The sequence below is a fragment of the Indicator indicator genome, chromosome 10 (genome assembly GCF_027791375.1).
Source record: "Indicator indicator isolate 239-I01 chromosome 10, UM_Iind_1.1, whole genome shotgun sequence".
Classification (NCBI taxonomy): Eukaryota; Metazoa; Chordata; class Aves; order Piciformes; family Indicatoridae; genus Indicator; species Indicator indicator.
Window position 1 is genome coordinate 30,303,453 of NC_072019.1, and position 16,640 is coordinate 30,320,092.

The 16,640-nt window shown below is 44.1% G+C and overlaps 1 protein-coding gene across 4 annotated transcripts in view; it reads left to right on the plus strand.

The window, feature by feature from the left end:
• Positions 1-14,163, plus strand: part of DAB1 (DAB adaptor protein 1) — a 140,888-nt gene extending 126,725 nt beyond the window's left edge. For 2 of the 4 annotated variants that reach the window (XM_054384372.1, XM_054384375.1), the window contains 6 exons: positions 5,299-5,355; positions 8,750-8,812; positions 9,936-10,044; positions 11,658-12,206; positions 13,008-13,135; positions 14,080-14,163. In XM_054384372.1, coding sequence (XP_054240347.1) covers positions 5,299-5,355; positions 8,750-8,812; positions 9,936-10,044; positions 11,658-12,206; positions 13,008-13,135; positions 14,080-14,163 — 990 coding nt within the window. The remainder of the gene's footprint in view (positions 1-5,298; positions 5,356-8,749; positions 8,813-9,935; positions 10,045-11,657; positions 12,207-13,007; positions 13,136-14,079) is intronic. The other 2 variants (XM_054384373.1, XM_054384374.1) reach the window with 1 other exon arrangement.
• Positions 14,164-16,640: the final 2,477 nt, after the last annotated feature.

Here is a 16,640-nt window from a genome sequence, read left to right on the forward strand (position 1 = left end):
AAATCTTCACTTTGACTAATCATTTGACTCATCATTAGACTTCCAGTGTGAAATGCATGTTAAAGGAAGGGAATTGGGAATGCAGAGAGGCAGCAGAGTTGGAGGATCCCTCTTTTCTGCTGGGCTGAGGGTACAGTGCTTACCCTGAATGCAGGTCAAGTCCCTCTGCTGCCTTAAAAGATTTGAACAGCTAATACCCAGCTCAAAGGTTAATTGCTAATTGCTGGTTATTTGCTGTATTTAGTGTCCTTCATACTCTTAATTTTTTTTTCTAGTTGCTGAGCTCTGTATCAAAGTACAAGTTAATTACTGTGTAGTTTTTTCACGCTTTTTAGCACCATTTTTGCTTCATTCTCTGAGACTTCAGAACATTGTTGTGTAAGAATCACAGAATGTTAGGGGGTGGAAGGGACCTGGAAAGATCATCCAGTCCAACCCCCTGCTAGAGCAGGATTACCTAGAGCAGATCACAGAGGAAGGCATCCAGGCAGATCTTGAATATCTCCAGGAGGAGACTCCACAACCCCCCTGGGCAGCCTGTTCCAGTGTTCTGTCACCTTCACAAGGGAAATAGTTCTTCCTCCTGTTTCCATGGAACTTCCTATGCCTCAGCTTCCACCCAGTGCCCCTTGTGCTGTCATTGGGCACCACCCAGCAGAGCCTGGCTCCAGCCTCTTGGCATTCACCCTTTCCATCTTTATTAACATGAATGTGGTCACTTCTCAGTCTCCTCTCCAAGCTGAAGAGCCCTCAGCTCCCTCAGGCTCTCTTCTAAGGAAGATGTTCCACTGCCTTCAGCATCTTTGTGGCTCTGTGCTGGACTCTTTCAAGCAGTTTCCTGAGGTCCTTCTTGAGCTGAGGGGCCCAGAACTGGACACAATATTCCAGATGCAGCCCAAGAAGGGCAGAATAGAAGGGGAGGAGAACCTATCTCGACCTACTAACCACAGCCCTCCTAATACACCCCAGAATGGCACTGGCCTTCTTTAACCATTCTGTTTGCACAAGTATAGCAGTATTCAGCAGGTTTTCTCATGCTGTAAGTCAGTGCAGATACCTTGCTGTTGGTAAAACCAGACTGAGTTGTGGAAGTTGAATACTTCTGGTTTATGTCTGCCGGAGTGAAGGAAACAAGGTGCTTCACACTGCTCTCCTAGATTTCCCTTTTAAACTCTGAACTTTTGCAATGCTTAGAAAAGATGTTTTTCAGAGTGCTTGGCCATGAGAGGGAATGCTGTGGTGGAGGTGGATTGCTTTTGCTTCAGGTTTATGAAAGTTGCAGTTTGCTTATCTCTTGCTATTACTTCTGTGCTCCTTTTCTCCAGCTCTCGGGTACCGTTGTCCTTTAGCGAGCGGTGGAAAAGCCTCACCAAGAGTTTCATTACTGGCTGGAGTGGTTTAAAAAGCTTGCTGCTACTGCTTTAAGGAGCCACATTTCCATATTTCATGTTTAAAAGATTTACAATATGTCTCACAGGGCTGTATAGAAAGATGGAGCTTTCATTATAGGTTTAATGTCACCACGATACAAGGATTAATACTCTCTCCTCCGCCTTGGCCTGCGCAGCCGGTCGCAGGCGCCTGCTGTGTTCCTGGCTGCTGAAGCCGTAGGGCTCTGCTCCTATTCAAGGAGATGCATTTTTTGAATAATTGAAGCAAGCTTCTACATCACTCTGTGCAGAAATCCACAGACAGCAATCCTAGAAGGAAGATCAAGGGCTGCAACATCTTTGCAGGCTTCTGGTTGTTTTCCGTCGTTCACCGGGGAAAGGGGGGAGAGGATTGTTTAGCCTGGATGACACCAAGCTGGGAGGCTTGGCTGATAGAGCTGAAGGCTGTGCAGCCATCCAGCGAGACTTGGACAGGCTGGAGAGCTGGGCAAAGAGGAACCTAATGAGGTTCAGCAAAGACAAGTGCAGAGTCCTGCATCTGGGGAGGGATAATAAACTGCACCAGTACAGGTTGGGAGGTGATCTGCTGGAGAGCAGCCCCGTGGAGAGGGACCTGGGAGTGCTGGTGGATAATAAGTTATCCATGGGACAGCAGTGTGCCCTCATGGCCAAGAAAGCCAAGAGTGTGTCCAGCAAATCGAGGGAGGTTCTCCTCCCCCTCCTCTCTGCCCTGGTGAGACCTCATCTCGAGTCCTGCATTCAGTTTTGGGCTCCCCAGTTTAGGAGGGACAGGGACCTGCTGGAGAAGGTCCAGCGGAGGGCTACAAGGATGATCAGGGGAGTGGAGCACTGCCTGGGGAGGAGAGGCTGAGGGACCTGGGGCTGTTTAGTCTGGAAAAGAGAAGACTGAGAGGGGATTTAATCAATGTTTATAAATATCTGAGGGCTGGGTGTCAGGAGGGAGGGGACAGGCTCTGCTCACTTGCACCCTGTGATAGGACAAGGAGCAATGGATGTAAGCTGCAGCACAGGAGGTTTCACCTCAGCACAAGGGGGAAGTTCTTTATTGTAAGGGTCACAGAGCACTGGAACAGGCTCCCCAGAGGGGTTGTGGAGTCTCTGTCTCTGGAGACTTTCAAGGCCCATCTGGATGTGTTCCTATGTGACCTGAGCTAGATTCTATGGTCCTGCTCTGGCAGGGGGGTTGGACTTGATGATCTGCTTGGGTCCCTTCCAACCCCTAACATCCTGTGATCCTGTGAAAAGAGGAGGCTCAGGGGTGACCTCATTGCTGTCTACAGCTACCTGAAGGGAGGTTGTAGCCAGGTGGGGATTGGTCTCTTCTCCCAGGTAGCCAGTGACAGAACAAGAGGACAGTCTCAAGCTGTGCCAGAGGAGGTTTAGGCTGGATGTTAGGAAGAAATTCTTCCCAGAAAGAGAGATTGGCCGTTGGAACGTGCTGCCCAGGGAGGTGGTGGAGTCACCATCCCTGGAGGTGTTCAAAATAAGCCTGGATGAGGCACTCAGTGCCATGGTTTAGTTGATTAGATGGTGTTGGGTGATAGGTTGGACTCGATGATCTCAAAGGTCTTTTCCAACCTGGTTAATTCTGTGATTCTGTGATTGTTGACTTTAACCATGAAGGTTAAGCACCTTGTGTTGAAAAGGCAAAGCAGAGGAAGGCTCAAGAGGCCAAATTCTGCCCTCAGCAGCTGTGTTGCAGCCTCAACTTGGTTGCTGTTGCAGGCTGTTCCTTGCTCTAATCGAGAGGGATGCTTCACCCTAAGGAATTGTCCCCTCACCAGTGTGTGATGCAGAACATGAGCTAATGGAAGATGCAGCTCAAGTGCTGCATGGCAATTGGGAACTTGGGGATGTGCTGCATGCTTGGCAAATGTTTTCTGCAAGGTCCCACCATGGCACAGGTGTGAATTTCTAATGGTCCACTGAAGATTTTCTCTGTGGTGAGGCTCGGTTGCTGTTCAGCTGCTTTCACAGAGCCATCAGTGTGGCTGGGGGCAGGATCTGCTCGAGAGCAACATCCTGGGATATGCTGGAGGATGGGGGGTGTTAAACAAGGGAGCTGTGTCATGACTCAGTATCCCCAGTCAACCCTGGGCAGCAGTGGGGGTCATGCTGAGATTCAGAAATTCCATTGGAGTAAATAAAAGTGAGCTGATGCCAAACAGCTGCTGAATTGGGTTATTAGATTGGACCGGAGCAGAGGGAAAGTGGAGAGAAAGAGGAGAGGAAAAAAGAGAAAGGGAGTTAAGAAGTAAGAGGAAAAGAAGGAGATCACCACCCTTGATTCTTGCAAGGTCTTATGGGCATAGTCCAAGCTCTTGGTGATGGGTGTACATTCCAGCAGGGTCTTCTGTGGTAGATAAAACACGTGGACCCTGGAAGATGTGGTCCTTTTATACCCTTTTGGCAGAGGGGGTTGTCTCTCCAAGTCACAAAGAGAGGTGTGCACAGAAGGGCGCCGCTGGCCTTTCAGTGGTGCCCTCGGTGGTGGTTTTTAATTCCCACCTCTGCAGAAATGATCTCTTTTCATTGTCAAGCCATCTGCCCAGAGGCTGTTAAGGCCATCAAAACCAGGAGCCTGTCTATTCAGTCCAGGTTGGGTCACACCTTGTTTGAGACAGTAATGGGCCATCAGGTATTGTTTTCAGAGGACAGAGGCTTGGGCTGTCAGAATCAAAAGTGGTTAAATACTGACCAAAACTGGGCTTTCCAGAAGATGTAAACCCTTCTGGTTCCATACTAAGAATATTTCTGAGGTGTGTGGAGTTCACTGAATAAATGGACACAGTTTTTCCACACTTTCCTTACCTGGAGCTGAGGGAAACGTGCTGTTGGCTCCAAGCAGACGGAGTCCTTCCCAGGTTGTGTATGAAGGCTTTGTCTTCATTTAGCTTTGCCATTTGCCAGTTTCTTTATTTCTTCATGTCTGTGATGAGATGAGGGGTGGAAAAAAAAATCCTTTCTAGGCTCTTTCTGAGCTGTTTGAACTTCTTTGTTTAAAGATGGCATGGGCTAATGGGATGGTAACTTGCATGAAGCTTCTTAGTCACCTAAAAATTAGTTTTTTGATAACTTGCTGTTATGTTTGTTTCTTAAGGAATCAAATCTCCAACACTGCAATAAATATCTGAAATTTAGGATTCTGAAGTGAGAATTTGTGGTAGAGATCTCTATCCCTCTGCATATTTATGTGTGTGTGGGCAGAGTACACCCACATATATTTACACACAGACAAACTGTGGATTTAAATATGACTTGAATAGACTTATGTAAGTAATTTTAAATGCTGCTTTGGAAGGAAAATATTAATCTTAAGTATGTTTACATTGGTGGTAGTCATTCTTCTAGTTAAAAGGAAGATATTTTACTCCTAAAACTTGCTTTTAGAGCTTTTTCTGTCCAAAACTAATTTTATGGTTTTGGTTTGGTTTTTTTTTTTACCCCTGAGGATAAGTCCTTTCTTTCAGCAAGCCACTGAAAAATTCCATCAGTGTAAGCAAAATCAGAGCTCACTGGGTATGCCTGGGAAAATAAATAGTTATGATGCAAGTGGTAATATTGCCTTATACCCCAGAAGATGAGATCACAGAATGGCAGGGGTTGGAAGGGACCTCCAGAGATCATCCAGTCCAACCCCCCTTGCCAAAGCAGGTTCAGTCCCAGAGCTTTAGCAGAAATAAAATGTGTGCTTGCCCCACATCCCAGCAGCACTCAGACTCACTGCTTTTGGCTGTGTGATTTCATATCTGTGCTAACTGCAAGATGAAAAGGGTTTTCATTTCAGTACTGAAGTCAATAATTATGGAGGTTATCATTTTCATGCTCAGAAATTCATGTCATTTCCATAAATCATTCATTTCATTTCATAAATCATGCTTTACAGCTGCAGAATGGGAACTTATTGCTGGACATTGATGAAAATCTTGTTTCAGTCACTCAGGTAAGGTTGTGACACTAAAAATGTTTTAAGGAAATATAGATGAAATCAACTCTAGGAATTGTGCAATTTGAAAATGTTCCGTTTGGGATTAACTTCACTGGAACGTAGCTAATATCGGGCATGAATAATTAAAAAAAGCATAATGGGTGAAATCACAAAAATAAAAGATGACTATTTGCTGTCCCGAATCTCATATGCTGCAAATGGATGAAACTACATCTGTGTCAGAGAAGATTCCTTCATTTATTTAAGCTTAGAATTGGGTCGTAGAGAAAAGCTAGATCCAGAATCCCGAGCTGAACCATTTGGGGCTTTAAAATCCCACTTCCAAGTGTTGCTACTTACAGCATGTGGAAAGGGAAAAAAAAAATAAGCAAAACACATTTACTGTTGCATGTTTTTACACTGAGGGTGGTGAAGCACTGGCCTAGGTTGCCCAGGGAGTTGGTAGATGCCTCCATCCGTGGAAACCGAATTAAAGGTCAATTCGGACAGAGCTCCAAGCAACTCGACCTGGATGAAGATGTCCCTGCTCACTGCAGAGGGGTTGGATGAGGTGACCTTTAAAGGTCCCTTCCAACAAAACATTCTGTGTCTGGGAAGTAAATGAAGGAGTTGTTCTGTTTACATTCTCTGATGTGGTTCTGTAGCTCCTGTTGCTATTCTTTATGAAATACTTCCCCTGTAAAAATATTCCCTTTTCCTGGGGCATCTTGGTGCTTACTACAACAGTGGAGGCAGCTTTCCTATCACTCTCCACAGCTGCCTCTTTAGAAATCCATCTGCAGAGGTTTTTCTTAAGAGCTCTTAACAGAATTATATCTGTGAAGAGTTTCCAAAGGGCCATCGTCTCGAAGCACTCTGAAAAGTGTTCTTATTCTTCTTCTTCCCCTTTTACAGGCGTAGTGAGGCACAAAGATCTGAGTCACCACCTTTTTGAGTCCACACCATGTAATCCTGAGTTCAAAAGTCAATTTTCAATACTGATATAAAATGTATAATATTTTTACCACCACCACCAAAAAAAAAAAAAATAATTTTATAGACGTTTCTCTGTCAATGTAACCAGGTGTGTCCTGCCTTTTCACATCCCCTTTGGCTGGCTCTCCTGTTTCCTCACCCAGGATGGAAGCACTGTGGCAGCCTTTGCTCATGGCTTCCTCAAAAGGACACAGATGTTTATTTCTTAGCAAACCAGAGAAGGCAGTGAAAAACTCCCCAGTGGTTTAGGGGTGGTGCTGAACAAGTAATTTGGAGAGGTGAGAAGAAAGTGGCTCTGGCATCTCTTGAGTCAGTAGTTGCCTACAGGAGAGGCTTGAAGTGATTTCCAGCTGAGTGCTGCTGTTGTCATTCCTCCAGCATTTCTGGGCATTTTAACAACATTTACCTGCTGTGTTTGTACACACTGCAGAAGTGATTTTCTGGCTGTTTTGGTTTGGCTTGTCCTGTTTTGTCCTGCTTTGTCCTGTTTTGTCTTGTTTTGTTTTGTTTTTGCAGAAACTACTTCTAGCAATATTTTGGTAATGTCCACCAGAATTGCTGTGCTCTGAAGAAAACATGAATTTTCCTCTTTCTTCCTTCTTCCATTTCCACTCAGATACTCAGAGGGGGATATATATAAGCCCATCAGAAGAAAATATATTGTCCCAGCATTAAAGCAATGTGATCTCTTTAATATAAGACATGACATGATGAAATGTGAAATAATTCATCCCTAGGTACATCATTAGACGTAAAGCTGAGAATTCTCCAAGCTGCTAGACAAATTCCAGGTCTAAGTGATTGTAGCATTGCTTTTGTATGTGGGAATAGAGACTGGATTGCAAAAATATTTAACCCTTTGAAACAATTATGTTTGAAATGATGGTCTAACTGCTTAAAGGATCATTTATAATGGAAGGTTGAGGGCAGGTAAAAATCTTAGAAGGATCTTGCTCCTTTGGTAGGTTGACCAGCCAGCATGGTTCATGTCCAAAGTGCTAAGTGTCTGCCTTTGCAGATCAACACTCAACTGAAGTTCAAACCTATACCTGTGACAGAAAGCTGCAAGGTTTACCTGCCTAAGCTGGGGAGGAGGTTCAATGAACTGAAGTAAAATTTGCATTACATCTCATTCATAAAGAGAATTGTGGCTTCCCACAGATGTGGAAGTGATTGGGTACGATGCAAGGAAGAAGGAAAGCCAGTAAGCAGAAGAAAGGTGGTGGAGAAGGAGTAGTTCCTGAGTTTGTATCAAAGCTTTCCAGATAATCACTTTGATAAGGGTGGTTGATGGGCTTTAGGTTTCCTGCAGAACTATAAGTGATTATAGAATCATGAACCTTTTCAGTGATTGGAAGGGAACTTTAAAGGCCACCTAGTCCACCCCGTGAGCAGGGACATCTGCAACTAGATGAGGTTGTTTTGAACTCCATCCAGCTTAACTTGGAATGTTTTCAGGGATGAGGCTTCTACCACCTCTCTGGGCAAACTGTGCCACTGTTTCACTACCCTCAGTGTAAGAAATCTCTTCCTTACATACAGCCTAAATCTACCCTCTTTGAATTTAGAAGCAAATCCATGCTTTACTGATTTGCAGCAGGACTCCATCTGAACTCATTTACAGATGCAGATGTGTGGAAGAGAGAAATTTGCTGCAGGACATGTGAAGGAGCTTTGTTTGTGCAGTCATTCAAGGTGCTCCTTATTATGAAAGTACTTTTTCTCTTCTGGTCCAGCTGAATGAGACCAGTGTGGGTGACCTATTTTGAGATCAAACTGAAGGACACCCTGAGAAAACATTTCTAGCATGACTTAAATGTAGAGCTGCAAGCTTACAAAATAACCCAGTTGTGCAGCCTCCTTCAAGTCCACTTATCCAGGTCACACCTGTCCCATGGGCAAGGGAAAATCAGGCAGCACTTTAAAAGTCCTTCCCTACTCTACCCTCCTGTCACTCCCACAGTCTGCAGTGTTTTAAGACCTTCAAATGAGGGTTTAGAAAAGGAGCCAGGGAAAAGGGCTGGCCAAAAACCATGCTTGGTGGTCATTGATGGTGTTAAGGACAGACCAGTAATGCATCCAGTCCTGTTCTGGATAGGTTTTTTCATGCTTTTTTCCCTTCTTTTTTTTTTTTTTTTTTTTTTTTTTTTTTTTTTTTTTGTCTTATGATGACAAAATCCCTATGGAATCATTTTTATAGAGTTGTGTGCTGGTTATTTGGGTCCATCTGCAATATCAAAATCCCACAGCTTAAACCCATGTGCTTCCTCCCTAAGGGACTTGCCATTTGAAAGCTACCTGGCTTTTGGGAAATTGCTAACTGTGAGCTAGTTAACAAGTTAACTCAGTTTCTTCTCCTCAGAAGATAAATGGAAATGTGTTGGTTTTGTTTTGTTGTGTTTCCTCTTTACAGGCTGTTACCCAACTAGAGCTTTTTGGGGACATGTCCACTCCTCCTGATGTAACCTCTCCCCCAGTGAGTACCCAGGGAATCTGAACTGTGTGTTTTGCTACATGCTGTTTGCTGTACATTTACGATTCAGGTCACCAGCCATGCCATGTGGGATGGGTTTCCAAGTCGTTTTTATGTTGCAAGGAAATAAAAGCAAAGCAAATTGAATGTGGAGTCAGTGCAAAAAAAAAAAAAAAATCTTCAGTTGTTATTTTTCTGATCTAGGGCTAGGTGTCAGCCAAGATATAACCTGAGCTGCAGATCTCCTTCCCTGGTGTTTATCAGAGGTGCATGCTTCACTGCACTCTGTCTCTCCACTGCACTGCAGGAGGATCCAGTTACAGCCTAATGTATCATGTCTCTGGTTCCACCAGCACATAGCCCAGAACTGCTGTTAAAGGAAGACAAAACAGTAAAGAAAGAGGGCTGAGGGTATTCCAAGGGCAAAGGCGATGTTCTCAGCATGCTTGTCTGTATCATAAAATGAAAGCACAATCATTTTCCTAGAAAGGTTTTGAACCTCCTTAAGCTGTAGGAGACTGTGAATATACTGAGGAAATGAAGGTGCTGTGGAGTCAGGAGCCTCAGATCTCCAAGGTATTCTGTAGCATGTCTGGGGAACTAGCTGTTCAAACTCCTGTCTCCTCATCCTTATCTTGCTCAGTTGGATTTGGGTTCTCCCTTGATGTAGCCCTGTGGCGCTGGTCCTGTTGGTTAACTGGAAGTTGTGTTTTTTCACTTTTCCATAAATGCTGCAGATACTTCATTTGCCTTTACTGTTTCTTGCCTTGGTCACTGCCTCTGTTGGTTGTCACCTAACATCTAGAATCACAAATCTGTATGTTGTGGAGAAAGAGATGAGGTCAATGTATTGGATGGGACAAATTGCAGGCAAATTTTCTTTTTATTTTTTTTTCTCTGGTACAAAGTCTCTCTTTTTCTTTTTCTTTTTCTTCCTCCTATCTTCAGGAAATTCCAATAATCTTATTTCTCTTAGGTTTTTTCCCCTCTACTTTTTCCCATTCTTTTTTTCTTTTTTGTTTCTCCCCTCCAAACCTGTGTTTTTAGATGATGTAACAGCAAAATACGTGCTGCAGAAGCTGTAGCCAGTATGTCATTGTTGTATTTTATTCTTGTCTTCTTGCAGACTCCTGCTACTCCAGGTGATGCCTTTATCCCATCTTCATCCCAGTCACTTCCTGCTAGTACAGACATGTTTGGTTCTGTACCTTTCAGCACTGCTGCCGTACCCTCAGGTAAGGAATCTGCTGGCTCAGCTCAAATTCGGTGATGAGTTCTCAGCTCTGGTTTGCATTTCAGTACTCAGAGCATTAATTTAGTGCACTAGAAGTCAGGAAGGATTTTGAGGACAGAGCTTCTGGGCAAGACCAAACTCTCTTTAACAAGCAGCAATGACATTATGTGGATTTGAACCACGGGTTTTAAAACAAAAGCCACAAGAGTTATTGGGAGTTCAACCATAGCTCAGCCCTCAGGATAACCTTCTAGGTACAGTAGCAGGAGGGAAAAAAAGTGTTTAATTTAGCTTTGGGGTTTGTCTTTTTGCAGTAGTAGTGAATACCCTGAGCTGTCTCCAGTGATTAGAGGATGAGATTGTACTTCAGAGGTATTCCACTTAGTCAAATCCTGAGGTTTCCTTGAGACTTTTTTATACCTCTCAAATGCTTGAAATTCAAAAGCTGTGTAGTGCTGGGTACAGACACACACAGCACATGGGTTTGACTGCTGACCTCTCCCTGGGAACCTTGGGGCACTGCAAGAGCCAAACTCTCAGCTCCACTTAGGAGAAAAAAAAAAAAGAAGAGGAGAAGTGCCTTGAATCATTCAGCTTGTGATTGGTTAACTCCATCTGCTGTAAGGATAGGCTGAGGGAACTTGGGCTGTTTAGCCTAGAGAAGAAAAGACTCTGGGGAGATGGGGGTGGGGGTGGGGGGTGGACCTTGGAGCTGCCTTCCACTTGAAGGGATCCTACAGGAAAGCTGGAAAGGGACTTTTCATGAGGGTGTCTAGAGACAGGACAAGGGGGAAAAGTTTTAAGCTGGAGGATTATGGTTAGACTGAATCTTAGGAAGAAGTTCTTCCATAGGAGGGTGGTGAGACTCTGGAATAGACTGCCCAGGGAGGTCGTGGATGCCTTCTCTGTGGAAGTGTTCAAGGCCCGGCTGGATGAGGCCTTGAGCAACTGAGTCTAGTTGAGAGGTGTCCTTGCCCATGGCAGGGAGGTTGGAGTAGATGATCTCTGAGGTCCTTTCCAACCTGAGCCATTCTGTCATCATCTCTGATGAGCTGTGTTGCAGCATCAGCTTAGCCACTGCACCTCAGAAAGGTTACACAGATGGTGAAGTGTTTTGAGGGTAATGCTAGATGAAAACCCTCACTGCTTGGGTGAGGTTGCAGTGTGGGCAAGGTAAAAAGACATCTGTAGAACCCATTGTAGCCATCTATTGAAACAGATAAATACCTGAGTTAACTGTTCCTTCCACCACTCACTAATGTGATCTTTCAAAGTTCAGTTTCTGTTGTTTCTTTTCTTTTCCTTTGGACTATTCCCATTGCAGCTTTGAAACCAGCTTTACATTTAGCACTACAAACCAACCTAGAAATCAAGTGAAGAGTAGAACGTCCAGGAGGACTCAGAAAAAACACTCAGGTTAGGAAGAAGAAGAGTTTTAAAGCTAGGAGAGTATTGAAAGTAGAAGAGAGGTTGCATGTTGCTCTGGGATCACTAACGTAGCCTTGCCTGTTCCTGAGCTGTTGTGTAGTTTTTTTCTGCACACTCTTGACAGTAGTATTAAAATCTTTGATCTCTTTTTTTTTTTCCCCCTCTTGCTTTCTTTATTCTTTGAAGGTTATGTTGCCATGGGAGCTGTTCTGCCCTCATTCTGGGGACAGCAACCACTTGTTCAACAGCAGTTGGCCATGGGTGCTCAGCCTCCAGTCGCTCAGGTGATGCAGGGAGGACAGCCGATCGCGTGGGGCCAGCCCGGTATTTTTCCTCCTACTCAGCAACCATGGCCATCTGTAGCTGGTCAGTTCCAACCAACTGCCTTCATGCCAACACAAACTGTTTTGCCTTTACAAGCAGCCATGTTTCAAGGTACCATTGCTCCTATAGCTACCGTTCCACCCACAAGTGATTCCAACAGATCGAGTCCACAGACAGACAGGCCCAGACAGAAAATGGGAAAAGAAATGTTTAAAGATTTCCAGATGGCTCAGCCTCCACCAGTGCCATCAAGAAAACCAGATCAGCCTTCCCTCAGTTGTACCTCAGAGGCCTTCTCCAGTTACTTTAACAAAGTTGGGATGGCACAGGAAGCAGATGATTGTGATGACTTTGACATCTCTCAGTTAAATTTGACTCCTGTGACTTCCACAACACCATCTACAAACTCACGTGAGTATTCACATGCTTTCAGCCACACTTTTGCTCCTCAGAGCATTGCTTTCTTTTCTTTGTTACTAAGGTTTATTGCAACACAGATATGGACTGAGAACCCTCATGCATGGTCTAGCTTATTAAATGTGTTCCAGCTAGAAGGAAAAGTAGCAGAGAGGCATTTCAGAGACCAGTAGCTGCACTCTGTGATTTCGTTTCTTAGTAATACATTTTCTGTCCTAGGGATGTGCGAGCTGGTTAGAAAGTGCTCATGGTGTTCAGCCTTACAGATGGTTCCACTTCTGTCCCATTCAAGCCATACTTTGCAGAAATTAGGGGCTGGGTATTTACTTTAATAGCTTGATGTATTGGACGTGTGAGGGAGCTCATTGAAGAGCTGTGAAATAAGCTTAGGGTGTTCATAGCATGGAGATGGGGGATTTGGCACATTGCTGAGAAGAGGAATTCAGGAGACACAGATTTAGCAGGGCCCAGCTGGAGACCTTCTGTTTCTCTTACCTGTCGTGGGGCAAGTGATTCATGCATTTTTAGTGCAACGTAGTGGCATCTCCCTGGTTCCTAAAGACAGATGCAGCAAGACTTAATCTGGAAGCTGCTGAATGCAATCCAGTATAGGGAACTGATAATGACTGCTGTGTTCAAATTCACCTCTTTATAAACAGCTCCTTGTCAGGAAATCATTTCCAAGGATGGTAAAAGCTGAGGGCTCTAGAACATCAGCAACTTCTGTGCTGCCCTGCCTTTCTCAACAAATTAACAGATCTGTATTCTGTTGCTGTTACCTTCATCTTTTTTTAGCTCCAACCCCTGCACCCAGACAGAGTTCTCCATCAAAATCATCAGCATCTCATACCAGTGATCCTGCTGCAGATGACCTCTTTGAAGAGGGGTTTGAAAGCCCAAGCAAAAGCGAGGAGCAAGAGGCTGTGAGTAGCAACAAGGTTTCTGAATACCAATTAGCTCTTTTTTTTTTTTTTTTGCTTGAAAAGACAGAAGTTACTTTAATGTTGTTTGGTAGCAGCAGAAATAACTGTTCTGATAGGACTGGGTGGCATTTAATGGGGGACTGCAGGTAGAATTCACTTCCTGCTTTGGTTTTGATAGCTATAAGCAGGACATTTCTGTTGATATGCACTAATACCACATACAGGGAACCAAACTCCCAATCTCAGATGTGAGGTTCTATGTGTTAGTTGCACCCAATGTCCTTTTCAGCATAGCAGCATTCTCTTACTGATAGTAAGGAGAGGTAAAACAACAGACATGCTGAGGCTGCAGAGAGAGATGTGAGAGTTTGTGTGCTAAAAGATGATGGCTGATATTGGCTTACACATTCTTGCATCCTGGTTGCTTGCCTAGTTATGTTCCTCAATGTTCTGGCCCTCAGTATGTGATTTCTTTGCCTTTGACTCAGTAGACCAAAGCAAGAAATGTTATCCAAGCAATGACTTTAAGTCACAAAGTGTCTTAGGCAGATAAGAGCCCAAGTGAGCCAAAGGCAAGAGGGAGTCTGCACCTAAAAAAAAGGAGCCAAAGGTACAAAGCAACGCAAGCTTGGCCTCTTTCTGATTCACATAGTTTCACTGGCTTTCAAGGCCCTCTGCAATTCTAGTTTGCCTGATCCAGTACCTCCTGAAGTCTGTGGCAGCTCCTGCACAGGCTCCAGCAGGTCCTGGTGAGGTCCTTTCCTGCTTGCATCAGCCGCAGGAAAATGTTTTGGCTTTTGAGAAGGTATCAGCGGTGAGGCCTCACTTCCTGGTTTTCATGAGATAGGATGTACTTGTTATGCCCACAGCATGAAAATAACCTCCTGTTGACTTTTCACTTTCTTATTGTTGAGAAAAAAAGGTTTTATGTTCTTGTATTCTAGCCTGATGGGTCTCAGGCCTCATCCAACAGTGATCCATTTGGTGAGCCAACTGGCGATACTATAAGTCCACAGGTCGGTAGCTAGATAGCGCAGGTTGGGGTAGGTATCTGTCCTTTTTTTCTCTACACCTTGAGGTGCTCACACTCCCACCAGCTCCCCCCATTGCTTTCATGGATGCATGGTTTCTTTTCCCTTTCCATCTCTTCCGTTTTCCCTCTCCATTCTCCACAGCGTGCTCCTCGTGCTCGGTGGTTTGCATGGCTTTTGCCGTTCACTATGTGTTGCAGCTTATGCAAATCTCAGTGTTCCAGCTGCCTGCATGCTTGAAAGAAATGTGGACTTATTTCACTTTGTGTTCAGGTTCTAAGGGGAAATAGGGAAACTGAGCCACTGTTAACAACCTATTAGGCAGAACATGGTTGGTTGGTTTGGGTTTTTTTATCAGAACCACTCTGGCCTTTAGTCAGATGTGACATATTAAATGGACTAAGACATCTTACCCACAGCCATAACAAACATTAACTGAAATTATGTAGTGGTACATGAACACCTCTACCCTAAATCAAAGTGATAATCAGTAGAAACAGCACATTCATCATCTGCATGTAAGAAAAAAATACACTGAAATGGGTTTGTGTGTTTTTATCTCCAACCGCAAATTAAAAACATCTGAAAATTATGATCATTCCTATTACCGTTGGCATACTGATGTTTTAAAAGTTAATTCATCAAGTGTAAGTCATTTAAATCCAGACAGTTGGGAAAGATGTTGCAGAACACATCAGAAAATGTGACTGCCAATGAATATTCTGTGATTTGTTTAAACAGTGTCTATGTTTTACCAAAAAGAAGCAAAGCTACAGAGTTTTCTGAGTGCTGAGTGTTGTTATTCCATTCAGATCCTCTCTAGTGTTACTCTTGGAAGGATATGTTTCATTATCTTCTCCCTGTCTGCCAGTCTTGTTTGAATTACCAAAATACATGATCTGATACAGCTTCTGTGCTTCAGCACACACCTGCTGGAGCAAATCCATGACACTGGTAGAACTCTTCTGATTTTTTGTACAGAACTTGCATCGTGTCCACCAGTGACTTATCCACTCTGAGTCAAAGGACTTTGGTTGCACTTCAAAATTAGTTTCATTAGGAGCCACTTTGTACATTAAATATGGTTTAGAAATCTTAAAGCAACTTAGCTTTGATTCCTAGAATGGCCTAGGTTGGAAGGGACCTCACAGATACCTACACCAACCTCTTAAACACCTCTTAAATAGACTCAGCTGCTCAAGGCCTCATGCAACCTGGTCTTCAACACCCTCAGATATCCACAACCTGCCTGTGCAGCCTATTCCAGAGTCTCACCACCCTCCTACTGAAGAACTTCTTCCTAAGCTCCAGTCTAATCCTTCTGTCCCTCAGCTTCAAACCATTCCCCCTTGTCCTGTCTCTTATGAAAAGTCCCTCTCCAGCCTTCCTGTAGGATCCCTTCAGGTACTGGAAGGTCCCCCTGGAGTCTTCTCTAGGCTGAACCACTCCAGCTCCCTCAGCCTATTCTCATAGCAGAGGTTTTCCAGCCCTTGGACCGTCTTTGTGGCCCTTTGATCCACTTGGAAGTAGTAAGATTATCTCTTAGTAACACATGGTGCCATGAGAAGGCATCACCCCCTTCTTTAGCTTCACCAACATAATGCTCAGTCCTTGGGGGCTGAAGCAAAAGTGGTGTTAAGCTTTGTGTCTTACTGACTCTCAAAATGACAGTGTAAGGACAAAGCTGAGATGAGCTGCTCCAGCAAAAGCATCCACTGGTTATTGTACTCCTGTGAGAACTTGGATGGTAGCCCGCAGTGACTTGGCTTTGCCTTTGCATGACCCTTGGGCAGGATTGACATAGCCAGCAGTCCCACCTTCAGACCATCTCAACAGTTCTTTCTTCACTCAAGAAAGTGGTTTTGACCTTTACTTGAGCCCCACACTCTGCAAACTCATTTACATTTGTTTATTGTGGCCTAGCCTAGTCAGGGACATTCTGAAATTCATCATGGGGAGAACAATGATAAAATCTCTAATTTTCTGGCTATCTCCAAAACTAGGTTAACATCATTTGTAAATTACCATCACGCACTTTTACCTGCTAGGAGCTCTGGATATCACTTAAAACAGTAGTTTAAGTCTGTTAATGCAGATTATTGTGTAAGGAAGTCCACTGAGGGACTCCTTTGTTCTGCTTTTATATGGTGCTTCGTAAAATACATTCTTCTACCTGCCAAGGGTCTCTGGGAGCTACAAGAATGGTGCATTACCAGTGATCCCTTGTTTTCCTCTCTATATTATTTTTAATCCTGTGGGGTCTTGCATAAAATATCTATCATTTTCAGAACTGGGAAATGTTAAATAATGTTACTGATGATGGCATTATAATAATTCCTAAAAGCTGTAGGCAGGAACAAGAAGCTGAACAAAAAGCAAGCCTCCATCCAGTGAAGTTAAGCTAATTTCATTGTGCCTCTGTGCAGTGCCATTCAGTAGCAGTCCACAGGAAATCCACGTGCTGAAAGCAGCCC